The sequence below is a fragment of the Leopardus geoffroyi genome, chromosome C2 (genome assembly GCF_018350155.1).
Source record: "Leopardus geoffroyi isolate Oge1 chromosome C2, O.geoffroyi_Oge1_pat1.0, whole genome shotgun sequence".
Taxonomy (NCBI): domain Eukaryota; kingdom Metazoa; phylum Chordata; class Mammalia; order Carnivora; family Felidae; genus Leopardus; species Leopardus geoffroyi.
This window is the reverse complement of record NC_059333.1, coordinates 158,665,435-158,687,502: the sequence shown is the minus strand read 5'-3', so window position 1 is coordinate 158,687,502 and position 22,068 is coordinate 158,665,435. Positions and strand designations below refer to the sequence as shown.

Below are 22,068 nucleotides of genomic sequence, written 5' to 3'. Positions count from 1 at the left end.
GTAAATTTGATGCTCCTTCTGACCATATAATTCAGCATGTGCTCTGATTCTTCTTCTGCAACCTACATATATAAGATGAAATTAAACAATACAAGAATACAAACAAAAACTTAAACTGCAGAATGGCCAAAATGACCATGGTGGCCAATAAGTTTTGGTTGACTTATAGGCACCCTAAATCTTATCAAGTGGTGTCACACAATTCATGAGTTGAAAGCTTTAAAATGGTTGAACAATTTTGTAATTATGTTTAAAATAATTACTAATTTATTTTTTTTTATTTTTCAATATATGAAGTTTATTGTCAAATTGGTTTCCATACAACACCCAGTGCTCATCCCAAAAGGTGCCCTCCTCAATACCCATCACCCACCCTCCCCTCCCTCCCACCCCCCATCAACCCTCAGTTTGTTCTCAGTTTTCAAGAGTCTCTTAGCTTTGGCTCTCTTCCACTCTAACCTCTTTTTTTTTTCCTTCCCCTCCCCCATGGGTTTCTGTTAAGTTTCTCAGGATCCACATAAGAGTGAAACCATATGGAATCTGTCTTTCTCTGTATGGCTTATTTCACTTAGCATCACACTCTCCAGTTCCATCCACGTTGCTACAAAGGGCCATATTTCGTTCTTTCTCATTGCCCTGTGGTACTCCATTGTGTATATAAACCACAATTTCTTTATCCATTCATCAGTGGATGGACATTTAGGCTCTTTCCATAATTTGGCTATTGTTGAGAGTGCTGCTATAAACATTGGGGTACAAGTGCCCCTATGCATCAGTATTCCTGTATCCCTTGGGTAAATTCCTAGCAGTGCTATTGCTGGGTCATAGGGTAGGTCTATTTTTAATTTTCTGAGGAACCTCCACACTGTTTTCCAGAGTGGCTGCACCAATTTGCATTCCCACCAACAGTGCAAGAGGGTTCCCATTTCTCCACATCCTCTCCAGCATCTATAGTCTCCTGTTTTGTTCATTTTGGCCACTCTGACTGGCGTGAGGTGGTATCTGAGTGTGGTTTTCATTTGTATTTCCCTGATAAGGAGCGACGTTGAGCATCTTTTCATGTGCCTGTTGGCCATCCGGATGTCTTCTTTAGAGAAGTGTCTATTCATGTTTTCTGCCCATTTCTTCACTGGGTTATTTGTTTTTCGGGTGTGGAGTTTGGTGTGCACTTTATAGATTTTGGATACTAGCCCTTTGTCCGATATGTCATTTGCAAATATCTTTTCCCATTCCGTTGGTTGCCTTTTAGTTTTGTTGGTTGTTTCCTTTGCTGTGCAGAAGCTTTTTATCTTCATAAGGTCCCAGTAATTCATTTTTTTTAAATTTTTTTTTCAACGTTTATTTATTTTTGGGACAGAGAGAGACAGAGCATGAACGGGGGAGGGGCAGAGAGAGAGGGAGACACAGAATCGGAAACAGGCTCCAGGCTCTGAGCCATCAGCCCAGAGCCTGACGCGGGGCTCGAACTCACGGACCGCGAGATCGTGACCTGGCTGAAGTCGGACGCTTAACCGACTGCGCCACCCAGGCGCCCCCCAGTAATTCATTTTTGCTTTTAATTCCCTTGCCTTTGAGGATGTGTCGAGTAAGAGATTGCTACGGCTGAGGTCAGAGAGGTCTTTTCCTGCTTTCTCCTCTAGGGTTTTGATGGTTTCCTGTCTCACATTCCTTTATCCATTTTGAGTTTATTTTTGCGAATGGTGTGAGAAAGTGGTCTAGTTTCAATCTTCTGCATGTTGCTGTCCAGTTCTCCCAGCACCATTTGTTAAAGAGACTGTCTTTTTTTCCATTGGATAGTCTTTCCTGCTTTGTCAAAGATTAGTTGGCCATACTTTTGTGGGTCTAGTTCTGGACTTTCTATTCTATTCCATTGGTCTATGTGTCTGTTTTTGTGCTAATACCATGCTGTCTTGATGATTACAGCTTTGTAGTAGAGGCTAAAGTCTGGGATTGTGATGCCTCCTGCTTTGGTCTTCTTCTTCAAAATTACTTTGGCTATTTGGGGCCTTTTGTGGTTCCATATGAATTTTAGGATTGCTTCTTCTAGTTTCGAGAAGAATGCTGGTGCAATTTTGATTGGGATTGCATTGAATGTGTAGATAGCTTTGGGTAGTATTGACATTTTGACAATATTTATTCTTCCAATCCATGAGCAGGGAATGTCTTTCCATTTCTTTATATCTTCTTCAATTACCTTCATAAGCTTTCTATAGTTTTCAGCATACAGATCTTTTACATCTTTGGTTAGATTTATTCCTAGGTATTTCATGCTTCTTGGTGCAATTGTGAATGGGATCAGTTTCTTTATTTGTCTTTCTGTTGCTTCATTGTTAGTGTATAAGAATGCAACTGATTTCTGTACATTGATTTTGTATCCTGCAACTTTGCTAAATTCATGTATCAGTTCTAGCAGACTTTTGGTGGAGTCTATCGGGCTTTCCGTGTATAGTATCATGTCATCTGCAAAAAGTGAAAGCTTGACTTCATCTTTGCCAATTTTGATGCCTTTGATTTCCTTTTGTTGTCTGATTGCTGACGCTAGCACTTCCAACACTATGTTAAACAACAGCAGTGAGAGTGGGCATCCCTGTCGTGTTCCTGATCTCAGGGAAAAAGCTCTCTGTTTTTCCCCATTGAGGATGATGTTAGCTGTGGGCTTTTCATAAATGGCTTTTATGATTTTTAAGTATGTTCCTTCTATCCCAACTTTCTCGAGGGTTTTTATTAAGAAAGGTTGCTGAATTTTGTCAAAGGCCTTTTCTGCATCGATTGACAGGATCATATGATTCTTATCTTTTCTTTCATTAATGTGATGTATCACATTGATTGATTTGCAAATGTTGAACCAGCCCTGCAGTCCAGGAATGAATCCCACTTGATCATGGTGAATAATTCTTTTTATATGCTGTTGAATTCGATTTGCTAGTATCTTATTGAGAATTTTTGCATCCATATTCATCAGGGGTATTGGCCTGTAGTTCTCTTTTTTTACTGGGTCTCTGTCTGGTTTAGGAATCAAAGTAATACTGGCTTCATAGAATGAGTCTGGAAGTTTTCCTTCCCTTTCTATTTCTTGGAATAGCTTGAGAAGGATAGGTATTATCTCTGCTTTAAACGTCTGGTAGAACTCCCCTGGAAAGCCATCTGGTCCTGGACTCTTATTTGTTGGGAGATTTTTGATGACTGATTCAATTTCTTCTCTGGTTATGGGTCTGTTCAAGCTTTCTATTTCCTCCTGATTGAGTTTTGGAAGCGTGTGGGTGTTTAGGAATTTGTCCATTTCTTCCAGGTTGTCCAGTTTGTTGGCATATAACTTTTCATAGTATTCCCAGATAATTGTTTGTATCTCTGAGGGATTGGTTGTAATAATTCCATTTGCATTCATGATTTTATCTATTTGGGTCATCTCATTTTTCTTTTTGAGAAGCCTGGCTAGACGTTTATCAATTTTGTTTATTTTTTCAAAAAACCAACTCTTGGATTTGTTGATCTGCTCTACAGTTTTTTAGATTCTATATTGTTTATTTCTGCTCTGGTCTTTATTATTTCTCTTCTTCTGCTGGGTTTAGGCTGTCCTTGCCGTTGTGCTTCTATTTCCTTTAGGTGTGCTGTTAGATTTTGTATTTGGGATTTTTCTTGTTTCTTGAGATAGGCCTGGAATGCAATGTATTTTCCTCTCAGGACTGCCTTCGCTGCATCCCAAAGCGTTTGGATTGTTGTATTTTCATTTTCGTTTGTTTCCATATATTTTTAAATTTCTTCTCTAATTGCCTGGTTGACCCACTCATTCTTTAGTAGGGTGTTCTTTAACCTCCATGCTTTTGGAGGTTTTCCAGACTTTTTCCTGTGGTTGATTTCAAGCTTCATAGCATTGTGGTCTGAAAGTATGCATGGTATGATTTCAAATCTTGTATACTTATGAAGGGCTGTTTTGTGACCCAATATGTGATCTATGTTGGAGAATGTTCCATGTGCACTCGAGAAGAAAGTATATTCTGTTGCTTTGGGATGCAGAGTTCTAAATATATCTGTCAAGTCCATCTGATCCAATGTCTCATTCAGGGCCCTTGTTTCTTCATTGATCCTGTGTCTAGATGATCTATCCATTGTTGTAACTGGAGTATTAAAGTCCCCTGCAATTACCACATTCTTATCAATAAGGTTGCTTATGTTTGTGATTAATTGTTTTACATATTTGGGGGCTCCCATATTCAGCCCATAGACATTTATAATTGTTAGCTCTTCCTGATGGATAGACCCTGTAATTATTATATAATGCGCTTCTTCATCACTTGTTATAGCCTTTAATTTAAAGTCTAGTTTGTCTGATATAAGTATGGCTACTCCAGCTTTCTTTTGACTTTCAGTGGCATGATAAATAGTTCTCCATCCCCTCACTCTCAATCTGAAGGTGTCCTCAGGTCTAAAATGAGTCTCTTGTAGACAGCAAATAGATGGGTCTTATTTTTTTATCCATTCTGATACCCTATGTCTTTTGGTTGGTGCATTTAGTCCATTTACATTCAGTGTTATTATAGAAAGATATGGGTTTAGAGTCATTGTGATGTCCGTAGGTTTCATGCTTGTGGTGATGCCTTTGGTACTTTGTCTCACAGGATCCCCCTTAGGATCTCTTGTAGGGCTGGTTTAGTGGTGACGAATTCCTTCAGTTTTTGTTTGTTTGGGAAGACCTTTATCTCTTCTATTCTAAATGACAGACTTGCTGGATAAAGGATTCTTGGCTGCATATTTTTTCTGTTCATCACATGGAAGATCTCCTGCCATTCCTTTCTGGCCTGCCAAGTTTCAGTAGAGAGATCAGTCATGAGTCTTATAGGTCTCCCTTTATATTTTACAGCACGTTTATCTCTAGCTGCTTTCAGAATTTTCTCTTTATCCTTGTATTTTGCCAGTTTCACTATGATATGTCATGCAGAAGATCGATTCAAGTTACGTCTGAAGGGAGTTCTCTGTGCCTCTTGGATTTCAATGCCTTTTTCCTTCCCCAGATCCAGGAAGTTCTCAGCTATTATTTCTTCAAGTACCCCTTCAGCACCTTTCCCTCTCTCTTCCTCCTCTGGAATACCAATTATGCGTATATTATTTCTCTTTAGTGCATCACTTAGTTCTCTAATTTTCCCCTCATACTCCTGGATTTTTTTTATCTCTTTTTCTCAGCTTCTTCTTTTTCCATAATTTTATCTTCTATTTCACCTATTCTCTCCTCTGCCTCTTCAATCTGAGCCGTAGTTGTATCCATTTTATTTGCAGTTCATTGATCGCATTTTTTAGCTCCTCCTGCCTGTTCCTTAGTCCCTTGATCTTTGTAGCAAGAGATTCTCTGCTGTCCTTTATACTGTTTTCAAGCCCAACGATTAATTTTATGACTATTATTCTAAATTCACTTTCTGTTATATTGTTTAAATCCTTTTTGATCAGTTCGTTAGCTGTTGTTATTTCCTGGACGTTTTTCTGAGGGGAATTCTTCAGTTTCATCATTTTGAATAGTCCCTGGAGTGGTGTGGGACTGCGGGGCACTTCCCCTGTGCTGTCTTGAATAACTTGTCTTGCTGGGCGGGGCCGCAGTCAGACCTGATGTCTGCCCCCAGTCCACCGCTGGGGCCACAGTCAGACTGGTGTGTGCCTTCTCTTCCCCTTTCCTAGGGGCGGGATTCACTGTGGGGTGGCGTGGCCCGTCTGGGCTACTTGCACACTGCCAGGCTTGTGGTGCTGGGGATCTGGCATATTAGCTGGGGCGGATCAGCAAGGTGTACAGGGGCAGGAGGGACAGGCTCAGCTCGCTTACCCTTCGTAGACCCGCTTCTGGAGGGGCCCTGCGGCACCGGGCGGGAGTCAGACCCGCTGGAGGGAGGGATCTGCAGAAGCACAGCGATGGGTGTTTGCGCGGTGCAAGCAAGTTCCCTGGCAGGAACCGGTTCCCTTTGGGATTTTGGCTGGGGGATGGGCAAGGGAGATGGCGCTGGCAAGCGCCTTTGTTCCCCGCCAAGCTGAGCTCTGTCGTCTGGGGCTCAACAACTCTCCCTCCCGTTGTCCTCCAGCCCTCCCGCTCTCCAAGCAGAGCTGTTAGCTTATAACCTTCCAGATGTCAAGTCCCGCTTGCTGTCGGAACACACTCCGTCCGGCCCCTCCGCTTTTGCAAGCCAGACTCGGGGGCTCTGCTTGGCCGGCGGGCTGCCTTTACACCCCGGCTCCCTCCCACCAGTCTGTGTAGCACACAACCGCCTCTCTGGCCTTCCTACCCTCTTCCGTGGGCCTCTTGTCTACACTTAGCTCCGGAGACTCTGTTCTGCTAGTCTTCTGGCGGTTTTCTGGGTTATTTAGGCAGGTGTAGGTGGAATCTAAGTGATCAGCAGGCCGGGCGGTGAGTCCAGCGTCCTCCTCCGCCGCCTCTTCCCAGGATTCCCAATAATTACTAATTTAAAAACACTAATAAATGAAGCAAGAATTGATAGATAACGTTCTGGCTTTCATGATAAAATCCCCTGGAATCCTTACTGGGAAAAACTAACATAAAACAAACTGTTGAAGAAGCTCTCAGAGAATGCCTTCAAAGTGGGCAATTATCTGTGTTTGGGAGCAGGTCAAGACTGGTTTGAAGGGGCTCAAAGGGGCTTGAAGTGGCCCAAGGGCACAGCAACCCACTTGACTTCCAATGTAGCCTCTGCACGTAATTCACCTTCAATCATCTTTTATTTTTCTCAACTTTTTTTCTAAATCATCACTTTCTATCCTACCATGACTGCTCTTTGTTTTTCTTATCCCTACTTCTTCATGCTATCTTCATTACTGCTGGTCTATCATTAAATTTTCATTCCCAGTGAGCCATAGCATAAGTGACTCTTAAAAACTGAGAAGAAACTGAGGGTTGATGGGGGGTGGGAGGGAGGGGTGAGTGGGTGATGGTTATTGAAGAGGGCATCTTTTGGGATGAGCACTGGGTGTTGTATGGAAACCAATTTGAGAATAAATTTCATATATTAAAAAAAAAAAGAAAAAATAAATTATCATCCCCATAGCCACATTTTCCTCTTGGTTTTATTTACAAAGAAAATTTGAACAATTAAAATCCACATATTTAGGGAGGTGATTTACCTATTAGCTGCACATATAGATAGAGACACATCTTCACCACAGACATGCCTTCAGGCAGACAATGGTCTCCCTTTCTGTACAAGACTCTGTTACTTTCTTGTCTCTTCAGCTTTGTTTGGAATCTAGCTAGATAATGGGAGCAGGGATTCCTGAGGTAGTACAGGTAATCTACAAAGCAAATGTTCTGCCAATGGAGGATTAAGGATTATCTACCATGCTGTAAAAAGTGAGAATCCTCTGGTAAGGATGGACTCTTTAAATACAACCACAGAACAGAATATGGCTGGTCTTTATGGAGTCCAAAAAGGACTTACTTAAAAAACATTAATGGTGACTTTACAAACAAGATAAATCATAGGGAAATATTTCATACATGGCTCTTATAACTAAAAATTATTCTTTCTCAATACATTCCAGATGATATATTTAAAAAAATTAGATATAAGTGACATATAACATTAGTTTTATGTATATAGCATAATGATTCGATATTAGTGTATATTACACTTACTAAAGTAAGTCTGGTTAACAGCTATCACCATATGTAGTTATCAACTGTTTTTCTTATGAAGATCTACTCTCTCAGCAACTTTCAAATACACAATAAGTATTATTGACCACAGTACCCATGCTGTATGTTACATCGCTAGGACTAGTTTATTTTATAGCTGAGAGTTTGTACTTTATAACCCCCTAGAGATGATATTTTCAAGCGCTGTCTCCATGCATTTTTATTATGTATGGACTGTTACACTAAAGAACATTACTCCTACACTAGCTGAAGAAACTGGAGATGCTTACCTGAAGAAGCCTCATATTTTTTATAGTCTTAGGTATATACATCCTTTTTCCATATACCAGGGGTAACTTGAAGAGTAGAATTTTTAAAATTTAAAACAACTTCCTGCATTTGTTTGGCATCAAAAGACCACAGATTAAATACATTTGAAAGTATTCTGGCCACTTTAAGAAACATGAACTATCTTTTTCATAATGGTCACTGGATTAACTATATTGATAGAATTATTTTTCCTGAAAAATTAGGCTTTAATTTTAAACAAGAACTAGAAATAAGTTTAATTACATAGGAACTTTTACATACGTGAGGGTTGTTTCCATTCTCGAGACTTGTTCAAGGTCTTCATGAGGGTCCTTGAATCCAGTAAAGTAGTAATAAGACTTGTCCCACTTGATGGGCCTGTCAGGCATCCTTTTAGCCTCTTTGAGAGGCTGGGAACACACATTAGTATTCAAGCTTTGGATATGTTCAACAGATAAACTGCAGGAGTTGAGAATATATAATACTGTGCTTAGCAGATCTCTGGTGTGCAAAGTAAATTTGACTGCTCGAAATCCTAGAGAATATAATTCCCCCAAACAATTAATACAGATGATTATTCATTTATTTAAAAATAATTTTTCATGCAACATTAATAAAATCAAAATCTTTTAAAACATTTGATTACTGCTTAAAATCCATCCTATTGGCAAATCATCTGTAAATGGAAAACTACTCTTCTCTAAAACTTTACCACAGTATCTTTACCTTCATGAATTCCTCTGTCAGTTTTTCTTTCTAGTCTGGCACTAGAGACCAAACCCATTCCAGCCCAAGGAGGGGATTCAGAATATTTTCAATGCTGCCCATAAATATGGTCTCTATAGTCTAGAATGGAAAAGCTCTCCTATTAGCAAGTATCCATGAAAGATGGTTTCTAGCACTAAGACAAAAGAGGAGAGATGGGAGATGGGGAGGTTTTACTGTAACAATGGTTCAGATGGGAGTGGCCTAGTCTCAGGGGTGACAGAAACCCATCTCAAATTTTCTCTGTGATTACAGGAGACCATCTTCCTATTTGTCCACTCAGCTACCTAGTAACTCAATATTTTTGGCAGTGATGTAAAATTCCCTAACTGGTTAAAAGTTAAGGCTTCACAATCTGATTTTGATTTTGGGTAGTCAGTGGGGTAAGGTCAGTAATCTAATGTGTTACATCCTCAATAGGAAATCCACTGTTTTTTCTTTTCTTCATTACTGGGGGTTAGGCATGGTTCCAGCTCAATTTATACAACTTCTCAACATCCTCACCAACTGTGTCACTATTATCTTTCTTCAACTGTGAAGAAATCTGGCTTAAGGAGGTTAGGAAAACAGAGCAAGGGCTTAACTCTGAGTTGACCCCAAGCCCAGTATTTTCTCCATTATACCACCCCAACACTGACTCTTTCTTCTTTTTTTTTTTTTTAAAAATATTTTTAGTTGGTTTCAAAAATTATACAATTATTTTATAAGTACATCCTCACTATGAAATTGGAGATACATATAATAAAAATAAAAGTCTGTTCACAGGCATACAGACTCACATCTTTACTAGACATAACCATTACTAACAATTAGGAACCTATGCTTTTCGACCTGCACTGTCTAATATGGTAGCTACTAGCCCTCTAATGGCAGTTTAGAATTAAATTAATCAAAATGAAATAAAATTAAAATTCAGTTCCCGGTCACATTAACCCCATTTCAATAGTCACATGGGGCTAGTGCCTGCTATATTAGTGCACATACAGAACACTGACATCATTACAGAAAGTTCTCTTGGACAGCACTGCTCTAGACCTTTTCTATGTGCTTATGCATGTATAATACATGTGATATATGCCTATATTTGTTTACACACACCCCTACAGTTTGAATTCTTTTTAATATAGAAATAGTAACATTCTAGGTATATTACTTTGAACTTGCTTTTATTACGTAACCAGTTGTCTGTATGTATACATCAACTTATTCTTTTTAGCAGCTATATATACCAGTCCATATATTGAAGGCAGTGCAATTTTTATTTAACACTTCTGAAACTGATGGACACAAACATTTTTAATTGTTCACTTTTCATATAAGGCTGAAATGTATTTTCTTATCTTGGCCACTGATGACAGACACCAGAGTTCAAATCATTATGAGAGATACACACACGCCTTGCCACACAGACTTAAGGAATCCAGAACATGCAAACTAAGAAGTTTTTTAGTTCAATCATTTGATGGTAAAGTGAGAAATACTGGCAGGAGAGTTGTTCTAGCTAGTGAAAGAAGAAAGCAAAGTCCAAATTCCTGCATTTGAGGTAAGGAAGAGCTCAGTCAAGGAACAAATCCCCAGAAGAGTTGTCAGGAATAAATCTCAGTTTCTATCTTATCGATTCTGTTAATTATTTATTCCAATGTAAGGGCTGCTATATAGTGAGGAATGCCTCTACCAATGTGACTACAGAAGCTACACATTTTAATGGTTGTTGGCTATTTGTATATATTATTTCCTGGGGCGCCTGGGTGGCTCAGTCAGTTAAGCGTCGGACTTCAGCTCAGGTCATGATCTCACGGTTTGTGGGTTCAGGCCCTGCACTGGGCTCTGTGCTGACAGCTCAGAGCCTGGAGCCTGCTTTGGGTTCTGTGTCTCCCTCTCTGCCCCTCTTCTGCTCACACTCTCTGTCTCTGTCTCCTCTCTCTCTCACAAATAAACATAAAAAAAAAATAGAGAGGTGCTTGGGTGGCTCAGTTGGTTAAGCATCTGACTTAGCTCAGGTCATGATCTTGTGGTCTGTGAGTTCAAGCTCTGCATCGGGCTCTGTGCTGACAGCTCAGAGCCTGGAGCCTTCTTCAGATTCTGTGTCTCCCTCTCTCTCTGCACTCGCCTGCTTGCACTCTGTCTGTCTCTCTCTCTCAAAAATAAACAAACATTAAAAAATTAAGAAAAAAAAGTAGAGGATTTTTATTTCTACTCAGTCACCGCTGACTACAACTACTTGTTTTAGCATTTTTATGAAAGTTTATTTATTTATTTGGGGGGAGGGGAGAGAGAAGGGGGAGGGGAAAGAGTGAGAAAGAATCCTAAGCAGGATCAGTGCTGTCAGCACAGAGCCCGACGCCAACGCAGGACTTGATCTCACCAACCTTGCGATCATGACCTGAGCCAAAATCTAGAGTTGGACACTTAACCAACTAAGCCACTCAGACGCCCCCTACTAGTTTTAACATTAACTCACAGAAGGCTCCTGGTAACTCTTCCACTTGTTTTAAGGGAGTATATTTCCTCACAGGCCACCAAAAAATGTAGAGCTAAAGAAACGATTTAGGCCTTTCAGTACTGAAAATCAGTAGTAAACATTTTACCTTGTTACCATCTTAATTATCAGTGATCTTAATTTTACAATCAGATAAAAAGGTTAAAAACATAAAAATCTTTTAAATACTTGTCAGATTTCCAGACTCTGTCATAACGGCAGAGGCAAAAATGTTTACTAACAAAATTTTTGAAGAGGAATAGATAATGTAAAATACAAATCACAACATTAGACTATGAATGAGGAGATGTTAGGTCTAGTAACAGCTCTGTCCCTAATTTGCTGCGTGAAACTTTCTAAGTTTGAGTTTCCCTCTGTTTGCTCCTTCCCTAACAAATAAACCTGGTTCATTCTTTTTTTTTAATTTTTAAAATTTTATTTTTGAGAGAGAGAGAGAGAGAGAGAAAGAGACAGAGGGAGGGGCAGAGAGAGGGGGAGACACAGGATCCAAAGCAGGCTTCAGGCTCTGAGCTATCAGCACAGAGCCTGATGTGAGGCTCGAACTCATGAACCATGAGATCATGACCTGAGCCGAAGTTGGCACTTAACCAACTGAGCCATCCAGGCACCCTATAGACCTGGTTCATTCTTTAACTCCATGTGAGGTGAACATCCAAGACAAACCCAGTTAATGGCAGTAGTGAAAGTGGCAATGACTAGAAATGAGCCTGACTCTCCAAAACCCAGACAAATAAAAACTGAACAGTGATAATATTGTTTTAAAAACTGTAAAGGACTTAACCTACCTTTACAAATTCTATCTGTCAAGGAGAAATCATTAACTCTAAGTAGACAACTATGCATAAGTATGAGGTTTTTCAATTCCTAGCCTAATCTTGACTGTGTATCTATTTGAAGAGTATTTATGAATATTTGGTCTTATACTACTAAAGAATGTATCTCAGCTGCTTAAGAAGAGCACATTTATAATTACTTACAATTTCAAATAGAATTGTGTCATTTGGAGTGATAAACATAATTACTTGTTACGACTACTATTATCATTAACAGCATTCTTCAGTAGGGCTGTGCTTTCATAACAGGACTCTGAGTTGACTTTTTGTCTCTGGATAATGAAGAGAAGTGTCTTTCTTTAAATAAAACTCCCAAATCAGAGGTAGATGGAGAAACAGACAAGGAATTTCTGATTTCTGATCTCCCACATTCAAACATGAGAGGGTAAGAAAACAAAGAGAAGATACATGATCAAATGTTCATTCCTAGAGAGATTGGGTGGGAAGTGTTTTCCAACATAAAGATCCTGCTTTAGCCCTTTTTAGCCCAAGCTCTCCTCCCTCCATGCGAGCTCCTGAGAGCCTTATGAGCCCCGGGTATAAGGCAGGGTCTTCACTGAATGCTCCAGTACTTACACACAGTACTTCACCTCTTTCATTTTAATAATGAAGAACCAGAAATTAAGGTCACATAGCTAGTCACTGGCAGAGCAAGAAATAGACCCTAGGTCCCCAAAACGATCACATTTTGAGTGTTCTAATAGTTTGTTTCAAGAAAAAACATTATAGTGCATTTTCTAATTGTTTTGACCTTAACTCACAGAAAGCTCCTGGTAAACCTTTAGATTATTTTAAGGTTCACTCCAAAAATGAAGTTATTTCCTCAAGGATCACCAAAAGAGTATATATTTAGAGAAAATATAGACCCTTATTTGCCCTTAATTTTAAGTATTTCTGGATCTGGATTAAAGTAGTAACAAAGGATCAAAAAGAAGGCTGTATATTGGGGTGCCTGGGCGGCTCAGTTGGTTAAAGCAACTGACCTCGGCTCAGGTCATGATCTCACGGTTCATGAGTTTGAGCCCCGCGTGAGGCTCTATGCTGACAGCTCAGAGCCTGGAGCCTGCTTCAGATTCTGTGTCTCCCTCTCTATCTGCCCCTCCCCCACTCACATTCTGTCTCTCTCTGTCAAAAATAAATACTAAAAAAAAAAAAAAATAAATAATAATAATAAAAAGAAGACTGTATATTAAGACTGATTAAAAAGAGCCAAAAGGCACCTGCATGGCTCAGTCTGTTGATTTCAGCTCAGATCATGATCTCTTGGCTCTGAAGATTGACCCCTGTGTAAGCCTCTGTGGTGATGGTGTGAAGCTTGCTTGGGATTCTCTCTCTCTCTCTCTCTCTCTCTCTCTCTCTTTCTGCCCCTCCCCATCTTGCTCTCTCTCTCTCTCTTTCAAAATAAATAAATACCACTTAAAAAAAATAAATAAAAGAGCCTAAAGCTGGAGTTGAAAGGCCTAAGTTCAAGACCCATACTCCATCTCCACAGTCCTGGCAAAATCCCCGCACATTACCAATTTATTTGGGCAAACACTACCTACTTCAGAGTACTTTGAGGACAAAATAGGGGATTATAGGCTGTACTTTAAAAAATGTAAGTTGTTATAAACACGTTTAACACTTAAAACAACACTGAAATAGGAAGTGGACAAATAGATTAAAAAGCAACTTTAAAGGGGGCATCTGGCTCATGAGTATCTGACTTCGGCTCAGGTCATGATCTCATGGTTCAGGGGTTCAAGCTCCACACTGGGCTCTGTGCTGACAGCCTGGAGCCTGCTTGAGATTCTCTGTCTCCCTCTCTCTCTGTCCCTCCCTGACTTGTGTTCTCTCTCTCTCAAAAAAAATAAACATTAAAAAAAAAATTTTTTTTTAAGTGGACAAATAGGAACATTTTAGTTTTACAGACAAAAAAGTTTAAACACAAAAAATGGCTTGTTCAAACACAGGTAGCCAGAAATAGAATCTAATTCTAGGAAAACAATTAAATGATATTATTACTACTTTTTTTTTTTTTTAAGACCAAGTCTTCAATCCAAAGGTATTCTGGCAACAACACACTTAATGAACAGATTCATCACAGAGCTTGTAAGGGAAACACTAGAAATGAGGACACATACCGGATGTGCTAAAGGGTTCCTGGCCTTCAGAAGAACTCTGCTCTGTTTCTCTTACGTAAAATGTAAGCTGAGTTGGTTTCAAAGACTTGGAGCCTGGCTTCTGGAGGTTTTCTAAGTAGACACTTAATCTCTTAAGAGAATTTTCATTGACTTCCTGGGGGAAAAAAAAAAAAACCAGTAAGGGGCATTTACATGCAAAATAGAACAAGGAAACAATTATACCCTGACCTTTAAACACATTATTGAGGGTATTAAATAATAACTATCAGTGTTAAAGAATTTAGTGTTAAAAATGTTGGGATTTCATAGCTCTCTGGTGAAGAATAAAACTGGACCCACGTCTTATAACATGTAACAGAATGAACTCCTTATGACTAAGATGTGAAAAAAAGTAACTGCCTAAGTAGTGGAAGAAAACATGGTTGAATTCCTTTATAAACTTGGTGTGGAAAAAGCCTAACTATGACTCAATCTCAAACTGATACAGGATTGATACATCCAATTACATAAAAAATTTAAAAACAAAAAAAAATCACACAAAAAACCACACACACACACACACACACACACACACACACAGCTGTTTATATACAGATAAGCTACTGAGAGAAAATATTTTCAAGTTATTTGTCTCTATAAATGGCTCTTAAAATGACCACCCAGAGGAGATTGGTTGAATTACAGTACATTCATTCAATGGAGTACTATACAACCAAAAAAGAAGGGAGAGAAAGAATGTGGTGTAGAAGTCTAGGAATTGACATGGAATTATTTCCAATGTTTTAAGTGAAAAAAGTAACATCCTTTAGTGAAGGAACAGCTCTACAGAACGGCATAAATAGTAACCATGCTTCTTATCACTGTAGATTTCTTCTCAGACACATTGTGTGATCTGAAATTAGGAACACTTTATTTTTTTATTTTTATTTTTATTTTTTGAGAGAGAGACAGAGAGAGCTTGTGAGCAGGGGAGGGGCAGAGGGAAGGGAGGGGAGAAAGAATCCCAAGTAGGTTCCATGCTGTCAGCACAGAGCCCGATGGGGGGCTCAAACTCATGAATCGTGAGATCATGACCTGAGCTGAAATCAAGAGTCAGACACCTACCCGACTGAGTCACCCAGGCACCCCTGTTTGTCTGTTTAATTTGATTATAATATGCTGTTCTTAGCTGTGATCCAGTGGACTAAGGTACATTTCCTGCTAAGACTAAATCTTATTATGTTTTGCTACAAGTTTCTACTTTTGCCAGAAAGAAATAGGCAGAACAACCAAGAAAGAACCTAATAAAAATGGTTGCCTACAGGAAGTTCACAGGAATGGGGTAAAGGAAACAGGGACAGGAGTGAGACTTCTGAGTAAGCTTTGCATTTAGTTTTGATTTTTGAAACTTGGAAATGCTTTGTGTATTTTACAATGGAGTTAAAATGAAGAAACAATAATAAAACAGTGGTAACTGTGTTTCACTTTGAGACCCTGGCCTGATGCTGACTAGATGGCACTTTAAGTCTGCTTCCCTAGACGAGGGATGGGGGTGTCCTGCACAAGGGCAGAGAAGACCGGACTGAACATGTGGTGCCAAGAAGGGTGAACTGCCTGCTCAGAGCTGGCCTCTTGGTGCCAGTTTTTGACATGTGAGGGAAGGGGACACACACAGCAGCAGAAACACTATGGCAGGGCATGGGGGACAGAGTGCTGGGAAGCAAGGTGGGGTGGCAGGCAGTCTCAAATGGCGCAGTCTGGGAGAGCCTCATGAAAAGGAGATACTTAAACAAGAAAGGAAAGGACACGCCACACCTATGTGACCAAGTCCCAGTAGAAACCCTGGACCCACGGCTTGGTACAGAGGAGGCACGCAAACACAGTGAGAGAGTAAATGGAAATACAGCTGACTCTTGAACAACACGGATTTGAACTGCACAGACTCACTTATCCGCAGACTCTTTTTGGATAAATACACAGTAAATGTATTTTCTCTTCCTCATAATTTCCTTTTTAAATACATATTTTTGATAGAGGGCACGAGCAGGGGAGGGACAGAGAGAAGGGGAGACAGAGGACCTGAAATGGCTCTGCACTCTCTGTGTAACTGACTGAACTACCCAGACACCCCTCTTCCTCATGATTTCTTAATAACATCTTCTTTTCTCTAGTTTATTTTAAGACTTTAGTATATATTACACATGACATGTAAAATATGTGTTGATTATTTATATTATTGGTAAGACATCTGGTCAACAGTAGGCTATTAGTAGTTAAATTTTGGGGGAGTCAAAAGTTATCTACAGATTTTCAAATGTGCCATTTATGTGGCCATTCAGAGCACTAAAATGAGGCCATCTTCAGAGGGGACAACCAAAATGAAAACCCCATAAGCCATGCCCCTGATGTGGAGATAATCACTGGTAATCTGAATGTATTGGGGACCTCTATCTATGAGGGCTCAGATAACCAATGTCTGGGGCTCTTCACGGTGACTTCCCTAAACCAACTGTCTATCAGAAACCCAGAGCCTCGGGTGACTCTAAATATAGAAGAAAAACTGGTTGATTTCCTTCTTAACACCAGAGCTACTTTTTCTGTCCTCCTTTCCACTCCAGGCCAACTATCCAAATGCAGCCTGATGATTAGAGGCATCTCCGGAAAACGTCTAACTAAATTTTTCTCTCAGCCCCTGGGATGTATATGGGGAAACCTAATTTTTTCTCGTTCTTTCCTGATAATGCCAGAGAGCCTTGCTCCCTTGCTAGAAAGGGACATTACAACTGAATTAGAGACTATGGTGCTACCAACTCCAGGACAGATAAACAGTTATGTGAGTTTTTGGAAATTACTAGACATTGTAGGCTGTGCATATCAGGGTTCAGGAAAATAGTTTGCCTGCTATATCAATTATTAAAGGAGACTCAATCCCACCTACTCTCCAAAAAGATAAATAAATAAACAAACTGGGGTCTGACTCCTAGACACTGTTTCTAGCCCTTGGAATGGTTACAAACACAGCAGGGCAATTACTATTACCAAGCTCACAGAGCTAAACATCATTAAAACACAGCACCAGGCCTTTCTTGAGGGAGGGACAAACCTTATCAAATGGCCCAAAGGATGTTTACTAAAAAAAAATTTGTCAAGGACAGTTCTGCAAGTAGTGTCAGCCTGTGAAGTGTGTCTTAGAAAGAATCCTTTCGGGGCGCCTGGGTGGCGCAGTCGGTTAAGCGTCCGACTTCAGCCAGGTCACGATCTCGCGGTCCGTGAGTTCGAGCCCCGCGTCGGGCTCTGGACTGATGGCTCAGAGCCTGGAGCCTGTTTCCGATTCTGTGTCTCCCTCTCTCTCTGCCCCTCCCCCGTTCATGCTCTGTCTCTCTCTGTCCCAAAAATAAATAAACGTTAAAAAAAAAAAAAAAAATTAAAAAAAAAAAAAAAAAAAAGAAAGAATCCTTTCAACCACAAACTTGTTCGCTCAGTCAATCAAGGAACCAAAGGCTATCCAGGAACGACTAACAATTAGGTTTCCCTCATATGCCAAGGTCAAAGGAATTCCAACACCTGTTGGTATGGATTGATACTTTCACTAACTGAATAAAGGCCTTCTCCTGCAACACAAAAAAGGCACAACAAGTAATAAAAGTTTTGCTTTATAAAATAATACCCAGGTTTGGTTTACCTACAATTGTGCAAATTAATAATGGTAAATGGCTGCTTTGACTCTTTCTCTAATAGAACTCCTGGCTGTTAAAAAAGTTTTACACCTCAAAATAAAGCAGGCTGTCTGCTTATACTCAGCAAAACTCTAAATAATACCTCACAAGCATTAGATGCTTTAAATTTTTTTAAATTAAATTAGGGCCAAACTCTTGGAAATAGAGCCACCACTGCTCTCCTGCTTCTCCATCACCTGGGTTATGAGAGACTCCCCAACATATATTGTTTACATAGTCAGGGTCTCTCCTAGACTGTTTCACATGTTTGGAAACTGTAGACATTATCTTAAGATGCCATCTTGTTGGTCAGTATAATCTTTACTTTGAGTTTTTCTCTTTGTGTCTGCTAATGTTTATGCCACCTCATGCCTGCCAGCCTTCCTGTAAAACCATACTGTGGGCCACTCGAACAATCCTTGAGTAGACTCTAACTGCTGTACCCCTACACCGTCCCTTATCAGCTTGAAGAAACCAGAACGGTCATCATCCCTGTTCCCTAATGGCAGTTAGGGGCCCTGTTCCAGGGGGAGGAATGAATAGGAAAAGAGTTAACGTGAGGCAGGGAGAGATAAGGGACCTTCAGGGAGGCAGATTGCAGCTGCAGGTGGGAGGCTGAAGAAGCAGATGCGACTTTCCCCTTATAAAATCCTTTTTGGGTGCCCTCCTTCCATTATCAAGGGTACAAGGCGGGGAATGTAAATGAGACAGACAATCTAACCCTAAGACAACAGATGCGGGCCCTTGGTTCTACCCTAACCATCTTACACCCCTGGGTCTGGGAGCGATTACCTGTGAGTCTGACCGCAGACGCTCACCCCTTTAAACCAGGAGATGCGATATGGATAAAGGAGTGAAACGTCCAACCCCTAACGCCCCTCTGGAGGGGTCCCTTCACTGTCATTTTGTCCACCCCTACTGCAGTAAAGGTGGCTGAGGTAGGTCCCTGGATTCATCACAGCAGAGTGAAGCCCGCATCTCGAAACTGGGAGTGCCTTCCTGATCCATCAACGCCTTGCAAGCTGACCATAAGGAAGAAGCAATCTACAACTCCAGAGGCTCTGGGAGACCGCAGCCCTGCTGCAGTCACTCTGGAAGCTGACTGATCTAGGCACGGCAGAAGCTTGAGGAATGGACGGTCCGGTGAAACAGAAGACTGTCCTTATTTTCTATGTTTCCTTACTGTGACGCACTGTCACGCCTTGTTTCTCACCGTTATTGTGATTCTTGCTCTACTCTTTGCCATAGGATTGGCCGAGGCTGACCCGGAAATGTGGGGAGAGGTTTCTATTAGCACTCACCTTCCTCTTGGGGATAGGATACTTCATTGGTACCAACATGGGGAAACAATGGCCATAAGAGACTAGAAAATTAGATTCCCACAAACCTTATAGTGAAACAAAATACCCCAGTCCTACTACCAGGGTCTGGCTCCTCAAAAGCTCAATTATTGGGAAAAAATGTTTTGCTTGGTGGAAAAAAAGTTCATCATCGTCTCTGTTAAAAACTTAACATACCTAGGCCAAAGATCTTATAACCGAACTGCCCGGAAAATCCAATGGTGGGGGACCCCAGATCACCTTGAGCCAGATCCCCGTTCCTTGTCTAACTTCTCTCATCTCTGAGAGGCCTGGGACAATGTTGATGCAGCCATCAAATGGCAGGCCCAGGTGGACTATACTAGATTATGTGGAAGGACAGCCTATATAGTACTTCCCTCCGTCTGGTCAGGGTCATATGTACTGAAAACTATTCATCCATCTTTCTTCCTGCTCTCACTTGCTAGAGGGAAACATTTGGGAGTCCAAGTGTATGGGGACAGGGAGACTCAAAGGAAGCAGCGTGCCTTACAAATTGGCAATTAAAAAGATAATAAATGGCTTCCTGAGTGTATAATCCAATATTATGGCCCTACCACCTGGGCAGAGGATGGTCCCGGGGCTACCACACTCCCATTTACATGCTAAACCATATGATTAGAGTGCAAGCAGTTGTAGAAATTATAACCAGTGAAACTGCCAGGGCTCTTAACTTATTAGCCAAGCAACAAACCAAATGGGCAATGCTATCTATCAAAATCGCTTGGACTTAAATTATCTGCTTGCTTCTGAGGGAGGAGTTTGTAAAAAGCTTAACTTAAGCAACTGCTGCCTACAGATAATGAGAAAAAGTCATAGAAGAGATCACAGAACAAATGAAAAGGACTGCTCATGTCCCCGACCAGGCCTGGAATGGTTAAAACCCCAGGGAATTATTTGGAGGATTTTCAACTGTCAGGGGATTCAAAACTCTCATAAAAATTATCCTCCTAATTCTGGGAGGGTGCTGAATCCTACCTTCCTTAGCTCCCCAGTCTGCCTCCAGTATCACTGAGGCCATGATTACAAAAAAAAAAAAAAAAAGACAGCACTCATGTAATGGTGTTATAAAAATATAAACCTCTAAACCAAGATGATGCTTTTTGACCCAAAACAGAGGGGTCTGAGCATGAAAGGGGGGAATATGGTCGGGTCCCCTCCCTAAGGAAAGAAAAAAAAACCCTCAAGGCAATCTGACTATATGCTTATGACAACATCCCTCAGGACCTTGTAACATGAGACCACATGTTTGTGTGTTACCATATATGGGAGACAAAGAAGTAAAAAATACATTAAAAACTATATCATGTGGCACTGGGGCCTCAGTTCTTCTGGTAAGAACCCAACTAAGCAGTGCCCCAGGAATAAAGTTGCTTCCTGGAAGGCAAAGCCTGGTATCATGACTCTCTGTGCGAGAATCCTGCTACAGTAGAGGAAGGAAAACATTCACCTACTACTAGGCTTAATTTTTGCATACGTGCTGGGTTTAAAAACTAGGTAATTAGCAACCCCGAGGTAATGGCTATTTTTCTGTTGATTCATTTTACCAATCACTTAGAAAGGATCTGAACTTGAGTAGCCAACATATGTATCAAATATCACAATCAGAATATTTTCCTAGAGCAAAGAAGCAAAATTAATTTTTTCCACAAGTAGAAAAAAATTATATAATAATGTTCTAAATTTTCAAGAGTTTTAAATTCCTTATCATGTTAAACCAGGTATTAATGTTAAGGAAGATAAACAGAACCAATGACATAATTTCTATCTAATGTCAAAAAATATTGACCCTCACACTAAGTTTATTGTAAGTTCCTTTTCATCTCAGTTTGCATTCCTTCAACATACAATAACTGAGGCTGTAGGGAATTAATCAGTGGCATGCAACAGAAGGGAAAACCATTTAGGGGACTAAAAAACCTTTCTGTAACCATCCTTTTTTTACTTTACATTTTAGTTTTTATTAAAAAATTTTTTTCTTACATTTATTTGAGAGAGAGAGTGTGAGTAGGCAGAGGGGCAGAGGGAGAGAAAGAATCTTTAGCAGACTCCAGGCTCAGCACGGAGCCCGATGCAGGGCTCCATCCCACGACCCTGGGATCATGACCTGAGCCAAAATCAAGAGCTGGATGCTCAACTGAGCCACCCAGGCGCCCCCCTTGTAAGCATCCTTAACAATAGGATGGACCATGGTCATAGAAGCCTGAAATTTTCTTTCTAACACTCAATTTTACTCTGAAAACTGATCAGAAAACATGATTACTAATACTGTAAAGAGTTTCCATGATAGCTTTATAGACTTCATTAAAAATGACAGCTTTCATATAAAGGAAAAACTCAGTCTGTCTCCTGTGTGCCTCCTTTATTATTCACACAAAACACTTCACTTCTGATACTTCTGGTCACCAAATGGGTGGTTTTTCCCCACAATAAGCAATTCTCTGTGACATCAGCTGGGTGCTCTACAATTTAACTCAATTGTGACATTACTCACCCAGAGACAGTATCAGATCCCACAGGTTACGGGCTCGGTCTCACAAGACTGTCCTCTCCCCCCACCCCATACGCGCGCGCGCGCGCACACACACACACACACACACACACACACACACACACGCCAGATGCCAGGTGCACCTGTTATCACCTGTGACTCTGACCAACCAGCTATTTGCAGCACCCCCTCCTTAGGTTCTATTAATTTGCTACAGCGGCTCACAGAACTCAGGGAAAAACTTATCTATGTTTACCGTATTAAAGAATGTAAAGGATGCAGATAACAGCCAGATGAAGAGATACACAGGGAACTTGTGTCCCTGCAGAGTTGGGGAGCCCTACCCTCCAGTGTAGATGTGTTTACCCAC

The 22,068-nt window shown here is 40.5% G+C and overlaps 1 protein-coding gene across 4 annotated transcripts in view; it reads right to left on the bottom strand.

The window, feature by feature from the left end:
* TCAIM (T cell activation inhibitor, mitochondrial) overlaps positions 1 to 22,068 on the bottom strand; it is a 77,534-nt gene that overhangs the window by 24,005 nt on the left and 31,461 nt on the right. For all 4 annotated transcript variants that reach the window (XM_045436795.1, XM_045436797.1, XM_045436796.1 and 1 more), the window contains 2 exons: positions 14,155 to 14,308; positions 8,216 to 8,468 (listed from right to left, as the gene is read on the bottom strand). In XM_045436795.1, coding sequence (XP_045292751.1) covers positions 8,216 to 8,468; positions 14,155 to 14,308 — 407 coding nt within the window. The remainder of the gene's footprint in view (positions 1 to 8,215; positions 8,469 to 14,154; positions 14,309 to 22,068) is intronic.